Below are 25,399 nucleotides of genomic sequence, written 5' to 3'. Positions count from 1 at the left end.
TATCATATCACAGTTCTGGAGGCTTGAAGCCTGAAATCAAGGTGCCAGCAGGGCCATGCTCCTTGTAAAACTTATAGGGGAAAATGCTTCCTTTCTTCCTCCTAGCTCCTGGTGATTGCTACTAATCCTTGACATTCCTTGGTTTGCAGCTGCAGCACTTCAGTCTCAGCCTCTGTTGTCACATGGCATTCTACCTTCATGTGTCTCCTTAGAGGGACACCAGTCATATTTGATTAAGGGCACCGGACTCCAGGATGACCTCATCTTAACTAATTACATCTGCAATGATCCTATTTCCAAATTCTGTCACATTCTAAGGTATGACTACAATATATGTCTTGGGAGAATACAGTTTAACCAAAAACATTATCAAAGACTATACTTTCATCATTTAAATGCTTTTGAACTTAAGACTTGTTTTATGGCCCAGAATATGTTCTGTCTGTCTTGGCACTTGAAAAGAATGTGTGTTTGGGGTTGTTGGGTGAAGTGTGGTATAAATGTCACTTGGGATGTGCTTGTTGACAGTTCAGTTCAGGTCTCCTAGGTCCTTTACTGGTTCTCTGTCTATTTGATCATCAGTTACTGAGACAGGAGTGTTGAGCTATTTCCACGTTGTTGTTGTTGTTTAGTCACTCAGTCGTGTCTGACTATTTTGCGACTCCATGGACTGTAACCTGCCAGGATCCTCTGTCCATGGGATTGCCCAGGCAAAAATACTGGAGTGAGTTGCCATTTCCTTCTCCAGGGGATCTTCCTGACCCAGGGATTGAACCTGCATCTCTTGCATTGGAAAGCATATTCTTTACCACTGATCCACCAGGGAATAATCTATCTATTGTTTTTCTCCTGTCTATAAGTTTCTGCTTCATGTATTTTAAGGCTCTGTTTCTTGTTACTTCATTTCTTTCTCTCTCTCTCTCTCTTTTTTTTTTTTTTTTTTTTTTTTTTTTGCCTCTCTTTGGGTTACCTGCACATGATTTTAGGATTCCATATTGATTTATTTTTAGGTTCCACCAGGTTTTTGTTTGTTAACCAGGACCCCCAACATATTTTTAGCTGTGAAGCCACAAAAAGAGTAATACTGAGGCCCAGCTTTCCTGTCTCCACTAATTCCCCCTTCACTGTTTCACTTCACTGACTAAACATGCTTAGCTTCTCAGATGGCCCTGTAATCTCCTATTTGTCCACTCTAGCCAGCACTTCAGCATAGATACTTAGTGACAGTTTCTCAGATCTTCTTTCTCTCCAACTCTTTGAAAGTTGTGTAAGGTCCAATATTATTTCATTATACATATAGTGGCCCTGCCACTCCCCTGACTGAATCCTGAGAGAGAATAAGAGGGCATGTGGAGAGAAGGGCCAAGACAGTCCAGCTATTTCAACCTTCAGAGCCAAGGCCCCAGATACACGAGTAGAGCCATCTTAGACCACTGAAACTGGTACTTAAAAATAATGTGCTTTTGCAAAAAAAGAAAAGAAGAAGAAAGGAAAAAGCTAAAACAGGTGTATTAACTTTGGGACTGAGTTGTGGGGAGAGGCTAGAAAAACAGCTAGGAAAATGTTAGTAAAGGTTGGGAAATGGGTGAACAAAGTAGAATCTCTAAGAGTAGTGAGGAAACTGTAATAGAAGGTTAGAAAATGACATCTCGTGTCATATACGTAAAAAACAATTGGCAAAACTGTCATCTGCAGTAAACAGAAGATGGAAAATATGTACCTAATGAACTTGTGTATCTACCTAAGGAGAACGTCCAGTCAAGCAGAATGCTGATAGTGCCATTTAACATTTAGCCGCATGTGATAATGTACACAAAGAGAGAGGTGAGCCGAGCAGCATTTGCAAATGGAATTTTAGAGGAAATATAGAAGAGCCAGGATTCTCTGGGTCAGAAAATAAAACTTTTGCATTTCTAGTTTTCCGAGCCAGCAAAGATTAAGAGTGTAACGTAAGATCCTTTGTGAAGACCCCAGAAAGATATAAGTTGGTGCTTAAGAGACCTTTTCAAATAGGAAAAAAAAGGCATTGTATATAGGCAGAACACTGACATAAATCATACCTGTATGTTTTTTGGATCTGTCTCCTAAGAGAAAAGAAACAAAAGCAAAAATAAACAATTGGGACCTAATTAAACTTAAAAGCTTTATGCAATAAAGGAAACCATCAGCAAAATGGAAAGATAATACACTGAATATGAGAATATGCTTACAAACGATATGACTGTTAAGGGGTTACTATCCAAAATATATAAACAGCTCATACATCAACATCAACATCAAAATCAACATCAAATCAACATAAAAAAAAATCCAATTTAAAAGTGGGCAGAACTGAATAGACTTTTTTCCAAAGAAGACATTCAGATGGCCAACAGGCAAATGAAAAGATGCTCAACACAGCTAATCATCAGAGAAATGCGAGTCAAAAGCACAATGAGATATCACCTCACACCTGTCAGAATAGTTATCATCAAAAAAGACTACAGATGACCAATGTTAACAAGGATGTGGAGAAAAGGGAACCCTAGTACATTGTCGGTAGGAATGTAAATTGGTGTAGTTACTATGGAAAACAGTATGGAGGTTCTTAAAAAGCCTGAATATAGAAATACCATGTGATCCAGCAATTCCACTCATGGCTACATATCCAATGAAGTAAAAAACACTGTTTCAGGGCTTCCCTGGTGGCTCAGTGATAAAGAATCTGATTGCCAATCAGGAGACAAGAGTTCAGTCCCTGATCCAGGAAGATCCCACATGCTGCAGGGCAACTAAGCCCCTGCACCACAGCTATTGAGCCTGTGCTCTAGAGCCGGGGAGCCACAACTACTGAGCCCTCATAACACAACTACTATAGCCCACACACCCTAGAGCCTATGCTCCACAACAAGAAAAGCCACCACAATGAGAAGCCTGCACATCACAACTAGAGAGCAACCCCCACCTCCCCTACAACTAGAGAAAAGCTTGAGTAGCAACCCAGCAGAGCCAAAAATAAAAAAAAAAAAATGCTAATTCAGTAAGATACATGCACTTCAATGCTCATAGCAGCACTTATATGGAAGCAATCTAAGTGCCCATTCAACAGATGAACAGATAAAGAAGATGCAATGGAATATTAGTCATAAAAATAGAATGAGATTTTTCCATTTGCAACAGCATGGATGGACCCAGAGGGTATTATTCTCACTGAATCTTAAGTCAAATACAGAAAGACAAATACATATGTTATCACTTATACGTGGAATCTAACAAATAAAACAAATTACTAATATTAACAAAACAGAAACAGACTTACAGATATAGATAACAAACTAGTGGTTACCAGTGGGGAGAGGGAAGAGAAGAGGGGCAATACAGAGGTATAAAGTATTATGCATAAAATAATCTACAAGAATATATTGTACAGCACAGGGGATATAGCCAATATTTTATAATAATTTTAAATGGAGTATAATCTGTAAACATATTGAATCACTATGCTGTACACCTGAAACTAATGAAACACTGCAAATCAACTACGCTTCAATTTAAAAAGAAAAAAGGCATTGTCCCCAGCCCTTGACATGCTATCCAAAGTAGAAAGAAGCCCATCTCAAAAAATGTTGTGGGTATAACTTGCATTCTACGGACTCAGATTCATATGAACCCCATACTTTATTCCCTTGAATCTATAAATGTTCTATATGTCCCCTCCCTCTTACTGCGCCCCCAACTGAAGTTGCTATATAACCCAGGGAGCTCAGCCCGGTGCTCTGTGACAACCTACAGGGGTGGGATGGGGGACGGTAAGAGGGAGGGGACATATGTATACTCATGGCTGATTCATGTTGTTGTACGGCAGAAACTAATACAACATTGCAAAGCAATTATCCAATTAAATAAATTTTAAAAGTCACTCTAAGTTCTGTACAAATATACTACAATATAATAATTAAAAAAGTATGTGTGTGCATGTGCTCACATGGTAATGTATATGCTAGGGTTTCCCTGGTAGCTCAGATACCTGGTTTCCCTGGTAATGAATCTGGCTGCAAAGCAGGAGACCTGGGTTCAGTCCCTGAGTTGGGAAGGTCCCCTGGAGAAGGGAACCACTACCCACTCCAGTACTCTGGCCTGGAGAAATCCATGGACAGAGGAGTCTGGCAGGGGTTCCAAAGAGTTGGACCATGGGGTCCATGGGGTCCCAAAGAATCGGACATGACTGAGCAACTTCACTTTCACTTTCAGTTTCAATGTATATGTTTCCATGCTACTGTCTCCATTCATCCCACCCTCTTCTTCCCCTGCTGTGCCCACAAGTCTGTTCTCTATGTCTGCATCTCTATTCCTGCCCTGCAAATAGGTTCATCAGTACCATTTCCCTAGATTCCATACATATGTGTTAATACACAATATTTGTTTTCCCCCTTCTGACGTACTTCACTCTGTATAACAGGCTCTAGGTTCACCACCTCACTAGAAATGACTCAAATGCTGAACCCATATTTTTAAGAGAACTGAACTAGCAAAACCCCTTCAAATAGATCTAAGAAGGCTTGAGATTGCTCCATTTGCAAATTCCAACTGGGCCCCCAACTTTCTGTGCGTAGGGAGGGAGCAGGCTGAGAAAGCCACTAAGCTGCAAACATAGGCCTTTTTTTAAAAATAAAAGTATGACCCATGGGGCCATGTCAAGAGCCCAGAAGATGAAAATAAGAACAATGAATAACAGTAAACTAGGAAGCCACTCCCAGGGAATAGAATGAGGATTGAGTCAAGGATTTCTCTGCTCCAAGGAAAGGGGGACCTGGCAGCACATATCCAGGTGGTTCTATGGTTGCTATGGGTCAATGACTCCTTTGTACCTCTCTTTTCAAGTGGGAGTGTTTACTGTAGTTATCTTGTCCCCATATCACCATTGTGGTTGGAGGGCAGTACTAGATAACTTGTGTGGCAGATTGCATTTTTCCAAATATGGGCACATTAATATATAGATGATCCTATATGCTGTTCTCACAATGTGACATTGACAAGTCTCTTCAAGATGGTGGCATCCATGTTCCTTGCCTTTGAGCTTGGGTGGACTTTTGTAACTGCCTCAGCCAAATAAAATGTGGTGAAAGTGATGCCGTATGACTTCTGAAGCTGGGTCACGAAAGGTAACAGCTTTTGCCTGGCCCCCTCTCTCACATGCTCTTGCTCTTGCTCTCGCTCTCTCTCTCCCCTTGCCCTGGAAATGCAGTGCTGTGTTGTGAGGAAGCCTAGTCAATACGAAGAGATTAGTGTGGCTGTTCTAGCTGACAACCACAGACAGGCTCCTAGCCAACAGCTACAAGCCACACATGTGAGTAAACAGAGCCTTAAGATGACGCTGGCCTTCACTGAAAGGGTCTTCCAACTGAAGCCCCAGACATCATGGAACAGAGACAAACTATACCCTCTGATGCCCTGTCTGAAAGGGAAGCCAAGAAGGTAATAAATTATTTTGCATTGTTTTAAGCCACTAAGTATAGGGGTAAAACACTCTCTTACAACAACACAAGAGAAGACTCTATACATGGACATCACCAGATGGCCAACACGGAAACCAGATTGATTATATTCTTTGTAGCCAAAGATGGAGAAGCTCTATACAGTCAGCAAAAACAAGACCAGGAGCTGACTGTGGCTCAGACCATGAACTCCTTATTGCCAAATTCAGACTTAAATTGAAGAAAGTAGGGAAAACCACTAGACCATTCAGGTATGACCTAAATCAAATCCCTTATGATTATACAGTGGAAGGGAGAAATTGATTTAAGGGCCTAGATCTGATAGATAGAGTGCCTGATGAACTATGGAGTGAGGTTGGTGACATTGTACAGGAGACAGGCATCAAGACCATCCCCATGGAAAAGAAATGCAAAAAAGCAAAATGGCTGTCTGGGGAGGCCTTACAAATACCTGTGAAAAGAAGAGAAGCGAAAAGCAAAGGAGAAAAGGAAAGATATAAACATCTGAATGCAGAGTTCCAAAGAATAGCAAGAAGAGATAAGAAAGCCTTCTTCAGCGATCAATGCAAAGAAATAGAGGAAAACAACAGAATGGGAAAGACTAGGGATCTCTTCAAGAAAATCAGAGACACCAAAGGAACATTTCATGCAAAGATGAGCTCGATAAAGGACAGAAATGGTATGGACCTAACAGAAGCAGAAGATATTAAGAAGAGATGGCAAGAATACACAGAAGAACTGTACAAAAAAGATCTTCATGACCCAGATAATCACGATGGTGTGATCACTGACCTAGAGCCAGACATCCTGGAATGTGAAGTCAAGTGGGCCTTAGAAAGCATCGCTACGAACAAAGCTAGTGGAGGTGATGGAATTCCAGTTGAGCTATTCCAAATCCTGAAAGATGATGCTGTGAAAGTGCTGCACTCAATATGCCAGCAAATTTGGAAAACTCAGCAGTGGCCACAGGACTGGAAAAGGTCAGTTTTCATTCCAATCCCAAAGAAAGGCAATGCCAAAGAATGCTCAAACTACCGCACAATTGCACTCATCTCACACGCTAGTAAAGTAATGCTCAAAATTCTCCAAGCCAGGCTTCAGCAATATGTGAACCGTGAACTTCCTGATGTTCAAGCTGGTTTTAGAAAAGGCAGAGGAACCAGAGATCAAATTGCCAGCATCCGCTGGATCATGGTAAAAGCAAGAGAGTTCCAGAAAAACATCTATTTCTGCTTTATTGACTATGCCAAAGCCTTTGACTGTGTGGATCACAATAAACTGTGGAAAATTCTTCAAGAGATGGGAATACCAGACCACCTGATCTGCCTCTTGAGAAATTTGTATGCAGGTCAGGAAGCAACAGTTAGAACTGGACATGGAACAACAGACTGGTTCCAAATAGGAAAAGGAGTTCGTCAAGGCTGTATATTGTCACCCTGTTTATTTAACTTATATGCAGAGTACATCATGAGAAACGCTGGACTGGATGAATCACAAGCTGGAATCAAGATTGCCGGGAGAGATATCAATAACCTCTGATATGCAGATGACACCACCCTTAGGGCAGAAAGTGAAGAGGAACTCAAAAGCCTCTTGATGAAAGTGAAAGTGGAGAGGGAAAAAGTTGGCTTAAAACTCAACATTCAGAAAACGAAGATCATGACATCCGGTCCCACCACTTCATGGGAAATAGATGGGGAAACAGTGGAAACAGTGTCAGGCTTTATTTTTCTGGGCTCCAAAATCACTACAGATGGTGACTGCAGCCATGAAATTAAAAGACGCTTACTCCTTGGAAGGAAAGTTATGACCAACCTAGATAGCATATTCAAAAGCAGAGACATTACTTTGTCAACAAAGGTTCGTCTAGTCAAGGCTATGGTTTTTCCAGTGGTCATGTATGGATGTGAGAGTTGGACTCTGAAGAAGGCTGAGCACCGAAGAATTGATGCTTTTGAACTGTGGTGTTGGAGAACTGTGGTGTGGAGTCTTGAGAGTCCCTTGGCCTGCGAGGAGATCCAACCAGTCCATCCTAAAGGAGATCAATCCTGGGATTTCTTTGGAAGGACTGATGCTGAGGCTGAAACTCCAGTACTTTGGCCACCTGATGCGAAGAGTTGACTCATTGGAAAAGACTCTGATGCTGGGAGGGATTGGGGGCAGGAGGAGAAGGGGACGACAGAGGATGAGATGGCTGGGTGGCATCACTGACTCGATGGACATGAGTCTCAGTGAACTCTGGGAGTTGGCGATGGAAAGGGAGGCCTGGCGTGCTGCCATTCATGGGGTCGCAAAGAGTCGGACATGACTGAGAGACTCATCTGATCTGATCTAAAGTATAGGGGTAACTTGTTATGTGGCAGTAGATAACAAATGCAAAGTGTTTTATGAGAAGCTACCTCTGGGTGTGACTGTAGATGACAAAATTCTGGACATTGAGCTGAGGCTATAATTGGATGAAATATCTGAGGTCTTAGGAAAGGTAAGTATATTTTGCACGTAGGAGGAACACAAATCACAAGTACCAGAGAGAGGACAGTGCTATACTGTCATATTAATCACCAACAATGGTTAATCCTCTGCTATATTGACCACGGGCTTGACTGTGTGACATGCTTTGGCCGAGATGATGAAAGCAAAATCTTGAAATCTTGAAACTAGTTGTACATTGGGGTTTGCCCTTTCTTACTGCTGGGGAACCTAAGACCACCATGTGAAGCAGCATAGCCTTAGCTCCTAGAGGATTAAAAAACTCGTGGAGTGAGAGCCCAATTATACAGGTCATTCCAGTTGAGGCCCCAGAATTAGACAGGCAAAGACAGGGCATATTCATGCAAGGCAGAGGCACAGAGTCACAAACCGGCTGGTTGTGTGCTGTTCTATATTTCTGTAAGGTCAGGTTTGAGAGGTAGTATTGCAATAGAGTCTTGTAGAGGTAGACAGGGACCGAGGCACAAAAATGTTTTATGCTTTGTTTTCATTCTTTCTTCCTTAGGAGGTAAATACACTAGGGCTTAAGGATGGATTGAATGTCAAGGTCGTGGAGGAAAGGGAGGCATCTAGGAGCATTGTCTGGGGTCTGGCTTCAGTAGAACTGGTACCAGTCGCTGAGGCAGGAACTATAGGAAGAATGATAAGGCCTTTTTTAGTTCTTTTTAGTGAGGGGAGGCTGAGTTGAGTTTTGAGTATGTCAGTTTCAGTTGTTTGTCAGACATCCATATAGACATGTTTGGCTGGCAGTAATGTATATAACCAGGCTAGAGTTTTAAATGCAGGAGTTGTAGTCATATATGTGAAAATAAAACAAGAACACATACAATGTATCGATTAAGAGTATAGCTTTTGGGCTCATTTAACTTGGATTCAAATCTCAGCTCCACCACATATTAACCACAGTCATTGAGAAAAAAATGTCTTCATCTACAGAGACAGAGTAAATATAGACAAGGTTGTTGTGAGGATTAAACGAGGCAAGGTTTAGCAAAGAATCTAAAATTAATGAATTCTCAATAAGTGGCAGATATTGTTACTAAATGATCAAGAAATAACAAAGAGGTAGACCAAAACCATGGAGCCAAGAAGTGGCCGAAAGGCACTTGAAAAGATGCTTAACATCACTAATCATCAGAGAAATGCAAATCAAAAGTACAATAAGATAGCACCCCCACATCCATTAGGAGAGCTAGTATTAGAAGGAAAGAGAGAGAGAAAAGGAGGGAGGGAAGGAGGGAAAAAAGAAGAGAAAAAGGAAGGAAGGAAGGAAATAACAAGTGTTGGCAACAACGTGGAGAAATTGAAACTCTTGTGTACTGTTGGGGGGGGGATGGTAAAATAGAATAACCCCCATGGAAAACAGTAAAGATCCTCAAGAAATTTAAAATACAATCACCATATGATCCAGCAATCCCACTTCTAGGCATATATCCAAAAATTTTTGAAATAGGATCTCAAAGAGACATTTGCACATCCATGTTCATAGGAGTACTATTCACAATAGGTTGTCTGAGGAGGCCTTGCAAATAGCTGAGAAAAGAAGAGAAGCAAAAGGCAAAGCAGAAAAGGAAAGTTATACCCATCTGAAGGCAGAGTTCCAACGAATAGCAAGGAGAGAAAAGAAAGCCTTTCTAGGTGATCAATGCAAAGAAATAGAGGAAAACAATAGACTGGGAAAGACTAGAGATCTCTTCAAGAAAATTAGAGATACCAAGGGAACATTTCATGCAAAGATGGACATAATAAAGGACAGAAACGGTATGGACCTAACAGAAGCAGAAGATATTAAGAAGAGGTGGCAAGAATACACAGAAGAACTGTACAAAAATGATCTTCATGACCCAGATAACCACAATGGTGTGATCACTCACCTAGAGCCAGACATCCTGGAGTCCAAAGTCAAGTGGGCCTTACGAAGCATCACTACAAACAAAGCTAGTGGAGGTGATGGAATTCCAGCTGAGCTATTTCAAGTCCTAAAAGATGATGCTGTGAAAGTGCTGCACCCAATATGCCACCAAATCTGGAAAACTCAGCAGTGGCCACAGGACTGGAAAAGGTCAGTTTTCATTCCAATCCCAAAGAAAGGCAATGCCAAAGAATGTTCAAAGTACCGCACAATTGTACTCATCTCACACACTAGTAAAGTAATGCTCAAAATTCTCCAAGCCGGGCTTCAACATTACATGAACCGACGTGTACCCCAATGTTCATCGCAGCTAGGACATGGAAGCAACCTAGATATCCATCAGCAGACGAATAGATAAGAAAGCTGTGGTATATATACACAATGGAATATTACTCAGCTATTAAAAAGAGTGTATTTGAATCAGTTCTAATGAGGTGGATGAAACTGGAGCCTGTTATACAGAGTGAAGTAAGTCAGAAAGAAAAACACCAATATAGTATATTAACGCATGTATATGGAATTTAGAAAGATGGTAACAATGACCCTATGTGTGAGACAGCAAAAGAGACACAGATGTAAAAAACAGACTTTTGCACTTTGTGGGAGAAGGCGGGGGTGGGATGATTTGAGAGAATAACATTGAAATATGTATATTACCATATGTGAAATAGATCGCCAGTCCAGGTTCTATGCATGAGACAGGGTGCTCAGGGCCAGTGTACTGGGATGACCCTGAGGGATGGGATAGAGAGGGAGGTGGGTGGGGGTTCAGAACGAGGAACACGTGTACACCCATGGCTGATTCATGTCAATGTATGGCAAAAACCACTACAATATTGTAAAGTAATTAGCCTCCAATTAAAAAAAATTATTTTTTTAAAAGAAACATTAAAAAGCAAAACAGTATGTGAACTGAGAACTTCCAGATGTTCAAGCTGGATTAGAAAGGGCAGAGGAACCAGAGATCAAATTACCAACATCCAGTGGGTCATAGAAAAAGCAAGAGAGTTCCAGAAAAATATCTACTTCTGCTTTATTGACTATGTCAAAGCCTTTGACTGTGTGGATCACAACAAAGGGTGGAAAATTCTGAAAGAGATGGGAATACCAGACCACCTTACCTGCCTCCTGAGAAATCTGTACGCAGGTCAGGAAGCAACAGTTAGAACTGGACATGGAACAACAGACTGGTTCCAAATCAGGAAAGGAGTACGTCAAGGCTGTATATTGTCACCCTGCTTATTTAACTTATATGCAGAGTACATTATGTGAAATGCCGGGCTGGATGAAACACAAGCTGGAATCAAGATTTCCAGGAGAAATATCAATAACCTCAGATATGCAGATGGCACCACCCTTATGGCAGAAATTGAACAGGAACTGAAGAGCCTCTTGATGAAAGTGAAAAAAGAAAGTGAAAAAGCTGGCTTGAAACACAACATTCAAAAAACTAAGATCATGGCATCTGGTCCCATCACTTCATGGAAAATAGATGGAGAAACAGTGGAAACAGTGTCAGACTTTATTTTCTCGGGCTCCAAAATCACTGCAGATGGTGACTGCAGCCATAAAATTAAAAGACTCTTACTCTTGGAAGAAAAGCTATGACCAACCTAGACAGCATATTAAAAAGAAGAGACAATACTTTGCCAACAAAGGTCCATCTAGTCAAAGCTATGGTTTTTCCAGTAGTCATGTATGGATATGAGAGTTGGACTATAAAGAAAGCTGTGTGCTTGAGAATTGATGCTTCTGAACTTTGGTGTTGGAGAAGACTCTTGAGAGTCCCTTGGACTGCGAGGAGATCAAACCAGTCCATCCAAGATGAGATCAGTCCTGAATATTCATTGGAAAGACTGATGCTGAAGCTGAAACGCCTAATGAGAAGAGCTGACTCATTTGAAAAGACCCCGATGCTGGGAGGGATTGGGGGCAGGAGGAGAAGGGGATGACAGAAGTTGAGATGGTTGGATGTCATCACTGACTCGATGGACATGAGTTTGAGCTCTGGGAGTTGGTGATGGACAGGGAAGCCTGGTGTGCTGCAGTCCATGGGGTCACAAAGAGTCAAACACGACTGAGCGACTGAAATGAACTGAAGAAGTGGAAGCAAGCTAAATGTCCACTAATGGTTGAATGGATAAAGAAAATGTGATAGAGATAGATACATTTAACAGACTATTATTCACCTTTTAAAAGGGAAGAAATCATACCACATGCTTCTACATGTATGAACTTTGAAGTTATTATGCTAAGTGAAATAAGCCAATCACAAAAGACAAATATTCCTTGATTTCACTTATATCACTTATATAAGGTATCTGTAGTAGTCCAATTCCTAGAAACAGAAAGCAAAATGGTAGTTCGCCAGGAACTGGGACAAGGGAAGAAAGGAGAATTGTTTAATGGGTACAGACTCAGTTTTGGAAAATGAAAGAATTCTGGAGATCTGTTACATAACGATTTGAATATATGTAACATTATTGAACTGTACACTTAAAAATGGTTAAGATGGTAAATTTTATGTTATGCATTTTTAGCACAATAAAAAGATTCATGAAAAAACATGGAGACAAAAGTGCAGATTCCCGACAAACCAAGTGCAGTCTCAGCTATTAAGATATTTACTGTCTAGTGAGTTCCTGGACAGCAAGAACTATGCTCTACTCACTGTTGTATCCTCAGCACCCAGCACAGTGTCTGGCAGAGCAGGCACTCAATAAATGTTGGCTAATCTAATGTAAGGTGCCTACGTGCTAAGTCGCTTCAGTCCTGTCTGACTCTTTGCAACCCCATGGACTGTAGCCTGCCAGGCTCCTCTGTCCATGGGATTTTCCAGGCAAGAATACTGGAATGGGTTGCCATTCCCTCCTCCAGGGCATCTTCCCCACCCAGGATCGAACCCACACCTCCTGTCTCCTATATTGGCAGGCGGGTTCTTTACCACTAGCACCACCTGGGGTATGTATCCTGTATTGGCAGGTGGGTTCTTGACCACTAGCGCCTCCTGGGGTATGTATCCTGTATTGGCAGGTGGGTTCTTGACCACTAGCGCCACCTGGGAAGTGCTGATAAGGTAGAAACTATAAGATAGAAATAGAAGAATGAGAAAGGAAGGACAAGGAGCATAGAGAGATGAAGAGCCCAAGACAGGAAAGAAAGCATTGAGTCCTGGAAAAACCAGTATGTTCTAAATGAGACTAGGGGAAGGATATGCCTAGTGGACGTGGTCGGTCACGGGATCGATAAAGTGGGCAGATGTATAAAGCCAGTCCTCTGGTCTTAGTGCAAACTATACAATTACTCAGAGGCACATGTGTTGAACAGAATCATAGCTCTTTGGGCGTCGGGAAGAATTAGAAGAATTACAGGCAGCTATCCAGAGACAAGGGCTTTCCTAGTGGCTCAGTGGTAAAGAATCCGCCTGCCAATGCAGGAGATGTGAGTTCGATCCCTGAGTCGGGAAGATCCCCTGGAGAAGGAAGTGGCAACCCACGCCAGTATTCCTGCCTGGGAAATCCGACGGACAGAGGAGCCTGGTGGGCTCAAAAGAGTCGGACACGATTTAAGGAATAAACAAGAACAATACACTGACAAACACTGATACATTTTTGGCTTAATTTAAATTAGGGCTATTGGTTTCAGGTTGAAAGGTAATGTCAACTGTGGTCCTCCTACACCAAGTCTTTTGGACCACTTCCCCATCTCGCTTGGCCCTTGAGGCTTGGGCTCTGCGCATGCGCCGGAGGCCCCGGGTGGCAGCTAGTGAGGTCACAACGCCCCATCCCCTCACTTGAGGGCGACACGCTTTGGGGAGGCGCCCTTTTAGGACGTCAGCGCGGCAGCCTGGAACCCAGCACTGTGAGGGGCGTGGCCTGGAGGAGCCGTTACCCTCGTGACCACTGTCTGGGTTGCCCAGGCTAGCTGCGGGCGTAGAGAGGGAAAGGTGTGCGCGAAGAGAAGAAACCGAGACGGCTTGTGGCACCCCCAGGCCCCGGCCCCCTGGGGGCTGATGGGTGGCCATGGACCGGTACCTCAATAACTGCTACAAGGCTGCTCAGGCCGCTGCCTCTAAGGCGGCCGCCAGAAGCCGAACTGCCAACAGGGAGCAGTGTGGCTCCGTGAGTGGGGGCCAGTCGGTCATCCTCCTCTTTCTGGCTCCAGGGCTGGGTCTTGGGAGGGAAGGAGGGCGGGCAGACGAAAAACTATGGGGGAGGACTCAGCAGAGGCGTGTGGGTCCTTGAAGCTGGGTTTCTGGCTCCCAGACCCTCTGCAGTGACTAGAGCTCCCTCTGGTCGAGATTAGCTTTGAATGGAGCTCAGAGATTGGGTTGGTAACAGGGGTAAACTGGGAGGCCTTCAGGTTATCAACAGGGCGGTTTCTTTCAACCCTGAGTGTGTGTCTTTGGTTTATTTGGAGGTATTAGTTTAAGTAGATTAGTCTAAACTAAAATAATAGTACTAGAAACAAAAATAAGGTTTCTACTTATATCTGACAGGGCTCACAAAAAGACCCCATCCCAGAGATCGGAGCCACTAATCTGTTGGATCTTCCTCTGGGGGTCAAGCTTCCAGTTGTTCCTGGAAGTAATAATGTTTTCTATACTACAAATTTAAGTGAAAAGGTAAACTAACTTTTAATGGTGCTTAAGTGATTTTCTTGACTGTTTTCTGCTTGCTATTAAACTTGAAACACTGCTATTATTTTGCTTTGAGTCAACTTCAGTTTCACACACCAAGTGAAGTTAAAATGAGTTGAAGTATTCCGTGTCTGAACTTAATGATAGAAGGCTTCGTGATAGGCCTCCGCCACCCAATTCAGCCTTATCTCTGACCCAGACCTCAGCTCTGAAAGGTCGGGGTCTTTTCTCCCTGTCCACACATGGTATGATAATTTCTACTTCTGTGCCTTTGTCCATCTGGGTCCTGAAACCTGGCATGCTCTCCTCTCCTTCCTGATCTTCAATTTGAGCCATCTTTCAAGAGCTACTATATGAAGCCAAACCCCAACGGTTTCATCTTTCCTTAGAATTTACATTGCCCTTGATCTGCATTCTCTCACTCAGCACCAAAGTACTGTTTTTCTGGTTCAGAGTGCTGCACACACTGTTTAAGTCCTCTGCCTAACACTCCCCACCCTGTCCTTAGCTTTAGGCCAAGCCTGAAGGAGGTTTGGAACTCTGAGTGTGTGCTTTCATCACATTATTTCTACTTATTTCCTGATTTTACTTATTTCCTTACCATTCTCCTCTCTAGGGTGTCATCAAGGATGCATAGGGGGCTCCCTGGTATTTCTGATACTTGTCAAATATATATGATTTTTTTAAGTTTTATTGCTGGAAAGCAATATAATTTCTCTTTTCAAAACCAATACATTCTACCCCTTCCCACTAATTATCATTCCTAAAACAAACTCAAAGCCTATTTGACTAAAAAGTGATAACACTCCTTTTGAGTTTGTAAATGTAGCCCTCTTCATTGGTTTCTTGTTCCACTATCTTCTATTTCCCATATTTACATTGTGTTACTCTTTTATTCACTTGTTAGCTACTTATTTCCTGATTTTTTCCCCCATACTTACACTGATCGCTCTACACTTTATTATATTGATTCCCCCCAAACACATGTATTTAATTATGATCAGGTACTATATTCAACTACCCTAACCACTAACTCAGTGGGATCCTTCTTTATCTTTTAGCAATATCTCCTCAAGGAAGTAACACTATATTTTGCACATTTAGTTGTTTTTTTTTTTTTTTTTTTTTTAAACTCTACCCTTGACCTGGAGAAGGCAATGGCACCCCACTCCAGTACTCTTGCCTGGAAAATCCCATGGACAGAGGAGACTAGAAGGCTGCAGTCCATGGGGTCGCTAAGAGTTGGACACGACTGAGCGACTTCCCTTTCACTTTTCACTTTCATGCATTGGAGAAGGAAATGGCAAGCCACTCCAGTGTTCTTGCCTGGAGAATCCCAGGGACGGGGGAGCCTGGTGGGCTGCCGTCTATGGGGTCGCACAGAATCGGACATGACTGAAGCGACTTAGCAGCAGCAGCAGCACCCTTGACCACCTTGTAAGGTGAAGCTATGACAGGTAGATGGTAGCAGAGTTTAGACTAGAACCACAGTCTCCCAATTTCTTAGGCCATGCTTCTTCACCTGACCTTGCTGCTTTGTGAACTACAATCACTTTAGCAGAATACCATGGAAACGGAATTTAAAGGTCTTTTATATTGATTTAAATGCAAGTGGAAGGAAACTTACAGTATTCTACTGTCTTCTTTTCAGATCAGCCCATTGTCAGTATTCTCTCACTTCAGATTCTTCTTGCATGTTTTATTTTCAATGAACAGCCTAATCACCGTAACAAATTGAGGTTTAAAAGTGTGATTTCATTCATTTTACATATGTAACACTTTTCAATCTATGTGTTTGCAGCTTTATAAACCTTCTTATGACTTTAACCTGTCTGATCCTTACTGTCGGCTGCTGGAAACTGGCTATAAAAGCCTGCACGATCCACATTTAAAATCATACTATAGGCGAAAAGATATCTTGAGGAGATTAAAGAAAGGCGGCTATATCACCAGCAATAATAAGGTGGGTTGAAGTTTGCTTCCAGTTAACCAGCATAAACCCATGGTCTTGATGTAAGCTTGCTTCTGTACTTCACTGGGAACCTGTGTCAACTTTCAATTGAGCAATAAAGAATACCTGACAGAAAACTCAATGAATTACTCAATATTTGAGTAAAGAGAAATCAGGTGGCTGTTTCTAAATAAAATTGTTCCCACTTGATCATTTTTCTTTGATAAAAGCAAAAGGTAAACGCCAAATGATTTGAATATGTAAAGACATATGCATACACATTTATTTATGCATTGTCTCTCAGCTGTATTATTAGTGCCTTTCCTTTGGCTCTAAAAGTATTAATGGCACTGTATACCCATCAAGGGATACTTCCAATACCCTTTGAGAAGACTAGAGACAAAATGGAAACCTAACAGAATACAGCTTGATAGAATAAATTCTTCTGAAAGTTAAACATCCTTATTATACTGAACTTTAATAACATTTATTTTGTGTGAACCATATTATTGAAATAATATTATTTAGGTAGACATTTCCTGGTGATACAGCCACTGTAGAGAGATATTGCCTTCTAAACTATTGCCAAAATGTGCTATCACTAGCCTTGATCCCAAAATTGTTTCTAAAATGAACGTTCTTATGACTCTTTTCTCTGGAAAGTTTCATGATTGTTACAACTTTCTATTTATATATTTGTTTTTATAGGTTGTATGCACCTTGAAGGAATTGAATAAGTACAGGCAGTATCTCACCAGTTTGAAATTAGACTCTGAAAGAAACTATGTAAGGGAACAAGTAAGTTAAATACTTGAATTTGTTTTATTTGAGGCCTGTAAGAAAGTTTTTATGTAGGTTGTGGAAGAAAGACTTAAATGCAGGTTAATTAACCATTTGTAAACTACAGGACGTTTACCAAGCCCAAAACATGAGAAGTCATATCAAAGGACGAGGTTATTTCTGGCCAATATAAACACTGCAATTCTTTTTTTCCCTCCCAGGAAATGATTGAAAAACAAGTAAATAAATTGTATAAAACCAAGACAGCCTGTGACAGTCATGGCAGTACACAGTTCCAAGGTTGGCTGTTACAAGAAAATAAACAAACAACTCCAGACCAAGAGCTGTTGATAAAGCAAAGGTATGACCAAAGTTAATGCATATTTTTTGTGGACGTATTGTGGACTCCAGAAAACTGTAAAAGTACTAGAAATAATTGAAAGCAGAATTTAAAAAGTATTAGACACTAACGCATATATATGGAATTTAGAAAGATGGTAACAATAACCCTGTGTACGAGACAGCAAAAGAGACACTGATGTATAGAACAGTCTTATGGACTCTGTGGGAGAGGGAGAGGGTGGGAAGATTTGGGAGAATGGCATTGAAACATGTAAAATATCATGTATGAAATGAGTTGCCAGTCCAGGTTCGATGCACGATACTGGATGCTTGGGGCTGGTGCACTGGGACGACTCAGAGGGATGGAATGGGGAGGGAGGAGGGAGGAGGGTTCAGGATGGGGAACACATGTAAACCTGTGGCGGATTCATTTTGATATTTGGCAAATCTAATACAGTTATGTAAAGTTTAAAAATAAAATAAAATTAAAAAAAAAAAAAAAAAAAAAAAAAAGTATTAGACAATTTAACTTCCTATAGTCTTCAATGTGGACTGAAAAGAAAGGAGATTAAGAGATAGCAGGGATTGGAAACTTTGATACCATAGCTAGGAAAGAGTTTCTTCCTGAGAAAATGGAGTCATGAGGAACCCAAGAGGTAAGACAAACTGATATTTGAAGAACAATTCCGAAGTACAGCTCCCTGAGCTTGGGAAACCCAAGTTCATAGTAGTAGAGGGAAAGGTGTCATTAGCACATTTCAAACTTAAGTTTAAGGAAATTACTGCCGGATAAAGCAGGGAGAGTTGCTATAACTTCATCTGATGTTAATATAAACAGGTGTTACCCCCCAACCAACCGTGTATGTTCATTTAGCTATTACTCACACACATTCAATCTTATGATTCAGCAGCTGAGCCCATGCCCCAGGAGGCAAATGGATGAGTTATAGTTCCTTCTCTTTTTCCTTTATCAGGGGTGAGGGCCAGTTCCCCATCACCTACCTCTTATATTCTATGGATTCATGTCATGATATGCCAGAATATATACTGATTCACCAAAGTGGCAGACTGGCAGTCTTCAGGCCTGTCTACACATGAGAGATTGTTCAAGGACTTGACAATGACAGAGGCCAATAGCCGCTTATTTTTTAAGGAAAATTCAAATATACTTGTTTTTTGAAGTCAGTCCTTAAGTTGACTTCAGCCGTCTTTGGAAACTCATGTTACAGAGCTCCTGAATTATGACTAATCTCTGTATAAAATGCTTTAAATCAGTCTGTTCTACATTTTGCCATTGTCCCAACCACAGTAACAGTCTGATGAGTACATCATGGCGAGTTGGTGGATCAGGTTAGCTTAAAGAACTCTACATTCCTGTAGTTTAAGAAATAAAAAGCAACCCAGAAGGTGGTTTGGGAATATCAGAGTAGATAATACCAGCATAAGGGAAACACCCAGTTCATCTTCCCTTAAATTTTCACTTTTACTTAGAAATTTAGATATGACTAGCTTGGAATTAAACAAGCTTGAACACACGGCAGAAAAGCAGAACGTACTCCGGATAAAGGAAGAAGAAAGACGACATCGGGACCACGTTAGAAGAAAACTTAGTCTCTGGAGACAAATTGAAGAAGTGAGAAACACCAAATTATAAATATTGATGGGGAAATTATGTGTGATTATTTTATTCATAAACATTTTTAGCAGTCCCACCATATTACCTGAAGTTATTTCAGGTCTAAGAAATAAACCACTGCTTAAAAAATTCATTATTTTAAAATGATAAACTGCTATTAATCTTGTATCACTATTATAACAGACAAGCTTTTACTTAACGTAGTGAGACTGATACCACAAATTACATACCCATCATAGGATAGACACACTTCATCTGCTCTTAAAGTTTTAGAATTTAACTAGTGAAAAATCAGATCAGATCAGATCAGTCCCTCAGTCGTGTCCGACTCTTTGCGACCCCATGAATCACAGCACGCCAGGCCTCCCTGTCCATCACCAACTCCCGGAGTTAACCCAGACTCACGTCTATCGAGTCAGTGATGCCATCCAGCCATCTCATCCTCTGTCGTCCCCTTCTCCTCCTGCCCCCAATCCCTCCCAGCATCAGAATATTTTCCAATGAGTCAACTCTTCGCATCAGGTGGCCAAAGTACTGGAGTTTCAGCTTTAGCATCATTCCTTCCAAAGAAATCCCAGGGCTGATCTCCTTCAGAATGGACTGCTTGGATCTCCTTGCAGTCCAAGGGACTCTCAAGAGTCTTCTCCAACACCACAGTTCAAAAGAATCAATTCTTGGGCGCTCAGCCTTCTTCACAGTCCAACTCTCACATCCATACATGACCACAGGAGAAACCATAGGCTTGACTAGACGAACCTTTGTTGGCAAAGTAATGTCTCTGCTTTTGAATATGCTATCTAGGTTGGTCATAACTTTCCTTCCAAGGAGTAAGCGTCTTTTAATTTCATGGCTGCAGTCACCATCTGTAGTGATTTTGGAGCCCAGAAAAATAAAGTCTGACACTGTTTCCACTGTTTCCCCATCTATTTCCCATGAAGTGGTGGGACCGGATGCCATGATCTTTGTTTTCTGAATGTTGAGCTTTAAGCCAACTTTTTCCCTCTCCACTTTCACTGTCATCAAGAGGCTTTTTAGTTCCTCTTCACTTTCTGCCCTAAGGGTGGTGTCATCTGCATATCGGAGGTTATTGATATTTCTCCCGGCAATCTTGATTCCAGTTTGTGTTTCTTCCAGTCCAGCGTTTCTCATGATGTACTCTGCATATAAGTTAAATAAACAGGGTGACAATATACAGCCTTGACGAACTCCTTTTCCTATTTGGAACCAGTCTGTTGTTCCATGTCCAGTTCTAACTGTTGCTTCCTGACCTGCATACAAATTTCTCAAGAGGCAGATCAGGTGGTCTGGTATTCCCATCTCTTGAAGAATTTTCCACAGTTTATTGTGATCCACACAGTCAAAGGCTTTGGCATAGTCAATAAAGCAGAAATAGATGTTTTTCTGGAACTCTCTTGCTTTTTCCATGATCCAGCGGATGCTGGCAATTTGATCTCTGGTTCCTCTGCCTTTTCTAAAACCAGCTTGAACATCAGGAAGTTCACGGTTCACATATTGCTGAAGCCTGGCTTGGAGAATTTTGAGCATTACTTTACTAGCATGTGAGATGAGTGCAATTGTGCGGTAGTTTGAGCATTCTTTGGCATTGCCTTTCTTTGGGATTGGAATGAAAACTGACCTTTTCCAGTCCTGTGGCCACTGCTGAGTTTTCCAAATTTGCTGGCATATTGAGCGCAGCACTTCCACAGCATCATCTTTCAGGATTTGGAATAGCTCAACTGGAATTCCATCACCTCCACTAGCTTTGTTCAAAGTGATGCTCTCTGAGGCCCACCTGACTTCACATTCCAGGATGTCTGGCTCTAGGTCAGTGATCACACCATCGTGATTATCTGGGTCATGAAGATCTTTTTTGTACAGTTCTTCTGTGTATTCTTGCCATCTCTTCTTAATATCTTCTGCTTCTGTTAGGTCCATACCATTTCTGTCCTTTATCGAGCTCATCTTTGCATGAAATGTTCCTTTGGTATCTCTGATTTTCTTGAAGAGATCCCTAGTCTTTCCCATTCTGTTGTTTTCCTCTATTTCTTTGCATTGATCGCTGAAGAAGGCTTTCTTATCTCTTCTTGCTATTCTTTGGAACTCTGCATTCAGATGTTTATATCTTTCCTTTTCTCCTTTGCTTTTCGCTTCTCTTCTTTTCACAGGTATTTGTAAGGCCTCCCCAGACAGCCATTTTGCTTTTTTGCATTTCTTTTCCATGGGGATAGTCTTGATCCCTGTCTCCTGTACAATGTCACCAACCTCACTCCATAGTTCATCAGGCACTCTATCTATCAGATCTAGGCCCTTAAATCTATTTCTCACTTCCACTGTATACTCATAAGGGATTTGATTTAGGTCATACCTGAATGGTCTAGTGGTTTTCCCTACTTTCTTCAATTTAAGTCTGAATTTGGCAACAAGGAGTTCATGGTCTGAGCCACAGTCAGCTCCTGGTCTTGTTTTTGCTGACTGTATAGAGCTTCTCCATCTTTGGCTGCAAAGAATATAATCAATCTGGTTTCGGTGTTGACCATCTGGTGATGTCCATGTGTAGAGTCTTCTCTTGTGTTGTTGGAAGAGGGTGTTTGTTATGACCAGCACATTTTCTTGGCAAAACTCTGTTAGTCTTTGACCTGCTTCATTCCGTATTCCAAGGCCAAATTTGCCTGTTACTCCAGGTTTTTCTTGACTTCCTACTTTTGCATTCCAGTCCCCTATAATGAAAAGGACATCTTTTTTGGGTGTTAGCTCTAAAAGGTCTTGTAGGTCTTCATAGAACCATTCAACTTCAGCTTCTTCAGCGTTACTGGTTGGGGCATAGACTTGGATTACTGTGATACTGAATGGTTTGCCTTGGAAACGAATAGAGATAATTCTGTCGTTTTTGAGATTGCATCCAAGTACTGCATTTCAGACTCTTTTGTTGACCATGATGGCCACTCCATTTCTTCTGAGGGATTCCTGCCCGCAGTAGTAGCTATAATGGTCATCTGAGTTAAATTCACCCATTCCAGTCCATTTCAGTTTGCTGATTCCTAGAATATCGACATTCACTCTTGCCATCTCTTGTTTGACCACTTCCAATTTGCCTTGATTCATGGACCTGACATTCCAGGTTCCTATGCAATATTCCTCATTACAGCATCGGACCTTGCTTCTATCACCAGTCACATCCACAGCTGGGTATTGTTTTTGCTTTTGCTCCATCCCTTCATTCTGTCTGGAGTTATTTCTCCACTGATCTCCAGTAGCATATTGGGCACCTACTGACCTGGGGAGTTTCTCTTTCAGTATCCTATTATTTTGCCTTTTCATACTGTTCATGGGGTTCTCAAGGCAAGAATACTGAAGTGGTTTGCCATTCCCTTCTCCAGTGGACCACATTCTGTCAAATCTCTCCACCATGACCTGCCCGTCTTGGGTTGCCCCACGGGCATGGCTTAGTTTCATTGAGTTAGACAAGGCTGTGGTCCTAGTGTGATTAGATTGACTAGTTTTCTGTGAGTATGGTTTCAGTGTGTTTGTCCTCTGATGCCCTCTTGCAACACCTACCTTCTTACTTGGGTTTCTCTTACCTTGGGCGTGGGGTATCTCTTTACGGCTGCTCCAGCAAAGCATAGCCATTGCTCCTTAACTTGGACGAGGGGTATCTCCTCACCGCCGACCTTCCTGACCTTCAATGTGGGATAGCTCCTCTAGGCCCTCTTGCGCCCGCGCAGCCAAGTCTCCTTGGACGTGGGGTTGGTCCTCCCGGCCACCGCCCCTGGCCTCGGGCTTAGGGGCGTGGGGTGGCTCCTCCCGCCCATCGCCCCTGGCCTCCTCCCGCCCGTCGCCCCTGGCCTTGGGCTTGGGGCATGGGGTATCTCCTCTTGGCTGCCGCCTCTGACCTTGGACGCAGGGTAACTCCTCTCCTAGCCGCCCCTGGCCTCGGGCATGGGGGCGTGGGGTAGCTCCTCCCGCAATGCCCAGACAAGGCTATTTGTTCAGGCTCTCTGTCAGAATACATTTAAGGGCAACATATTACATATAATAATTCCTCAAATCTATAAGAGAAGATCACCTTTCCAGCATCTTTTTAGATCTACCTTTGAAGCATAAGCCCATTCTAAAGCCAATGTAAGATTTTCATTATGGTTGTCCAAGTTCCTATAAGGGCCTTGTGTGTGTGAAGTCGCTCAGTCGTGTCCGACTCTTTGCGACCCCGTGGACTGTAGCCCACCAGACTCCTCTGTCCATGGGATTCTCCAGGCAAGAATACTGGAGTGGGTTGCCATTTCCTTCTCCAGGGGATCTTCCCAACCCAGGGATCCAACCTGGGTCTCCTGCATTGCAGTCAGACGCTTTATCCTCTGAGCCCCAATTTGCTCTAATTTGCTTATTGACCAAAAAAAAAAAAAAAAAGAAAAAAAAGATTATAAAAGAGAAGCCCTGCTGACTACTATGACATTGTGCTCTTTAGGAATGGAAAACCAAAGAAATGTTACTGCTGTCAAAGATTGGAGAAGAAGTAAACAGAGAATTGAGATTTGAAGAACAACGTAAAAAAGTCAAAGAAGATGCTCACCGTAAGGTAGAGTGACCTTTGAACAATAACTTGGGCTATTTTGAGGAAAGGGTTTTGCTAATGTTGATATTTTAAAGTGTGGATTTTCAAAAGTGACTTAAATTCACAAGGATAGCTATTGATGGAAAGAGCCAGTCTGGTCTGAACCTGGACTTTAAGGGCTGGTCTAAAATGGGACCAGTCTCCCGAAAGTAGGCAATGAGTTCAGTTGGACCTAGTTATTAAAATACATTCTTCAAGCTGGACAGCAAAAAGAAACTTACCCTTATTACCTTCCTAGCTCTGTACTCTGATTTTAGAAATCTCAAGAAAGAGGGCTTCCTTAAAATGTACCATCATATTTGAAGTATCTGTTATACATTTCCAGTGGCAAGTTGATATTCAATTTTAAACATTGAATATATATTTTTTAATATTTAGAAACAAGCACAACTCGAGAAAAAAATCACTTATTATTTACAAAAAATGCAAAGGAATTACCTTCAGAGAGAAGGATCAGAAGAAAATGTATTTGCAAACAGAAGTCAAGATGAAACAGAAGGTGAGAGAGAAACAATGAAAGACAAAGGTAAGTAGAATATGCATAAATATTTATTATCAGTGGCTTTGTAAAAAAAAAGCCCTCTATGTGCTAATATAGTGAGGTGACAAAGCCCTTGCAAAGAGAAATTCTAGAAGCTCACACTTACAGGCACTTCCCAGTTACAGGTCAAGTTGTAGAGAATGCACAGACACCCCCACACATTCACACAATACTGTTATGTTACAGACATTATAACAAATTACACACTTCTGTAAAGTGGCTCAGCAGACAAGACTGCCTTTACTAGGAGTTTAAAAAGGAGCCAGTAGAGGAGACAGAACAACAACAAAAAGGGAAAGAGACAGTTATATATAGATAGAGAAAATGAGCCAGTAAGACAAAACATTACCTCCAAAACAGACTGAAACAAAGAGGGAGACAATGAATGAAAAATAGAAGGAAAATTTTAACTGAGGTCCACTAAGAAAAGAGTATACAAAACAGTAAGCTAGAAAGAGAAAGAGAAAAAAAATTAAGTAGAAAAAAAGAAGAGACATTTAAAATATCCTAAACAAGAAATAGAAATAGAAAGAACAAAAAGGTTGAAAAGGAGAAAATATGATACAAAAAGAAAGAATGAAATGGAGATATAAAGAGGAGGAAAGTGAATGAATGAAAAAGAAGAATATTAAGCAGAAGAACCTAGTAAGAAAATATACATGCACGTGTGCATGTGTACACACACACACACACACACACACACACACCATGAGGGAGTGGAAGGAGACAAAGGCAAAGAAACAAGAAAAAAAGACAAGGAGTATGAGGAAGAAAAGCAAACAAAGAAGACAAAGAATGAAAGAAAGGGAGCAAGAAAAAGACATAGAGACAAAAATAGAGAAACAAAGGAGTAGGAGGAAGAGAGAGAATAAAGAAGTTTAAAAAGGATGTGTGAATAGAAAAAAGCAAAAAAAAAAAAAAAAAAAGAATGTTAGAGTGAGAATGTGAGAAAAAAAATTTGAAAAGAAGCCAGTAGGAAAATCTAATACAATTTGGGCAGGGAGTAATAGGGGAAAAAATGAGAA

The 25,399-nt window shown here is 41.5% G+C and overlaps 1 protein-coding gene across 6 annotated transcripts in view; it reads left to right on the top strand.

Moving 5' to 3' along the window:
• Window positions 1–12,976: 12,976 nt before the first annotated feature.
• The window catches only part of LOC129638918 (fibrous sheath-interacting protein 2-like), a 73,884-nt gene continuing 61,461 nt past the window's right edge, over window positions 12,977–25,399 (top strand). For 3 of the 6 annotated variants that reach the window (XR_008708091.1, XM_055563663.1, XM_055563659.1), the window contains exons 1-8: window positions 13,702–13,997; window positions 14,375–14,500; window positions 16,317–16,478; window positions 17,175–17,264; window positions 17,468–17,607; window positions 19,080–19,221; window positions 23,687–23,797; window positions 24,212–24,359. Coding sequence is in view for 5 of the 6 variants with exons in the window: in XM_055563663.1 (XP_055419638.1) it covers window positions 13,899–13,997; window positions 14,375–14,500; window positions 16,317–16,478; window positions 17,175–17,264; window positions 17,468–17,607; window positions 19,080–19,221; window positions 23,687–23,797; window positions 24,212–24,359 (1,018 nt within the window). In the remaining variant the exon portion in view is untranslated. Of the gene's footprint in view, window positions 13,998–14,374; window positions 14,501–16,316; window positions 16,479–17,174; window positions 17,265–17,467; window positions 17,608–19,079; window positions 19,222–23,686; window positions 23,798–24,211; window positions 24,360–25,399 lie in introns of all 6 variants that reach the window. The other 3 variants (XM_055563658.1, XM_055563660.1, XM_055563661.1) reach the window with 3 other exon arrangements.

Source organism: Bubalus kerabau, chromosome X (genome assembly GCF_029407905.1).
Source record: "Bubalus kerabau isolate K-KA32 ecotype Philippines breed swamp buffalo chromosome X, PCC_UOA_SB_1v2, whole genome shotgun sequence".
In the NCBI taxonomy this organism is placed as follows: Eukaryota; Metazoa; Chordata; class Mammalia; order Artiodactyla; family Bovidae; genus Bubalus; species Bubalus kerabau.
The sequence above is the reverse complement of the archived record's forward strand: the minus strand, read 5'-3'. Positions and strand labels throughout refer to the sequence as shown.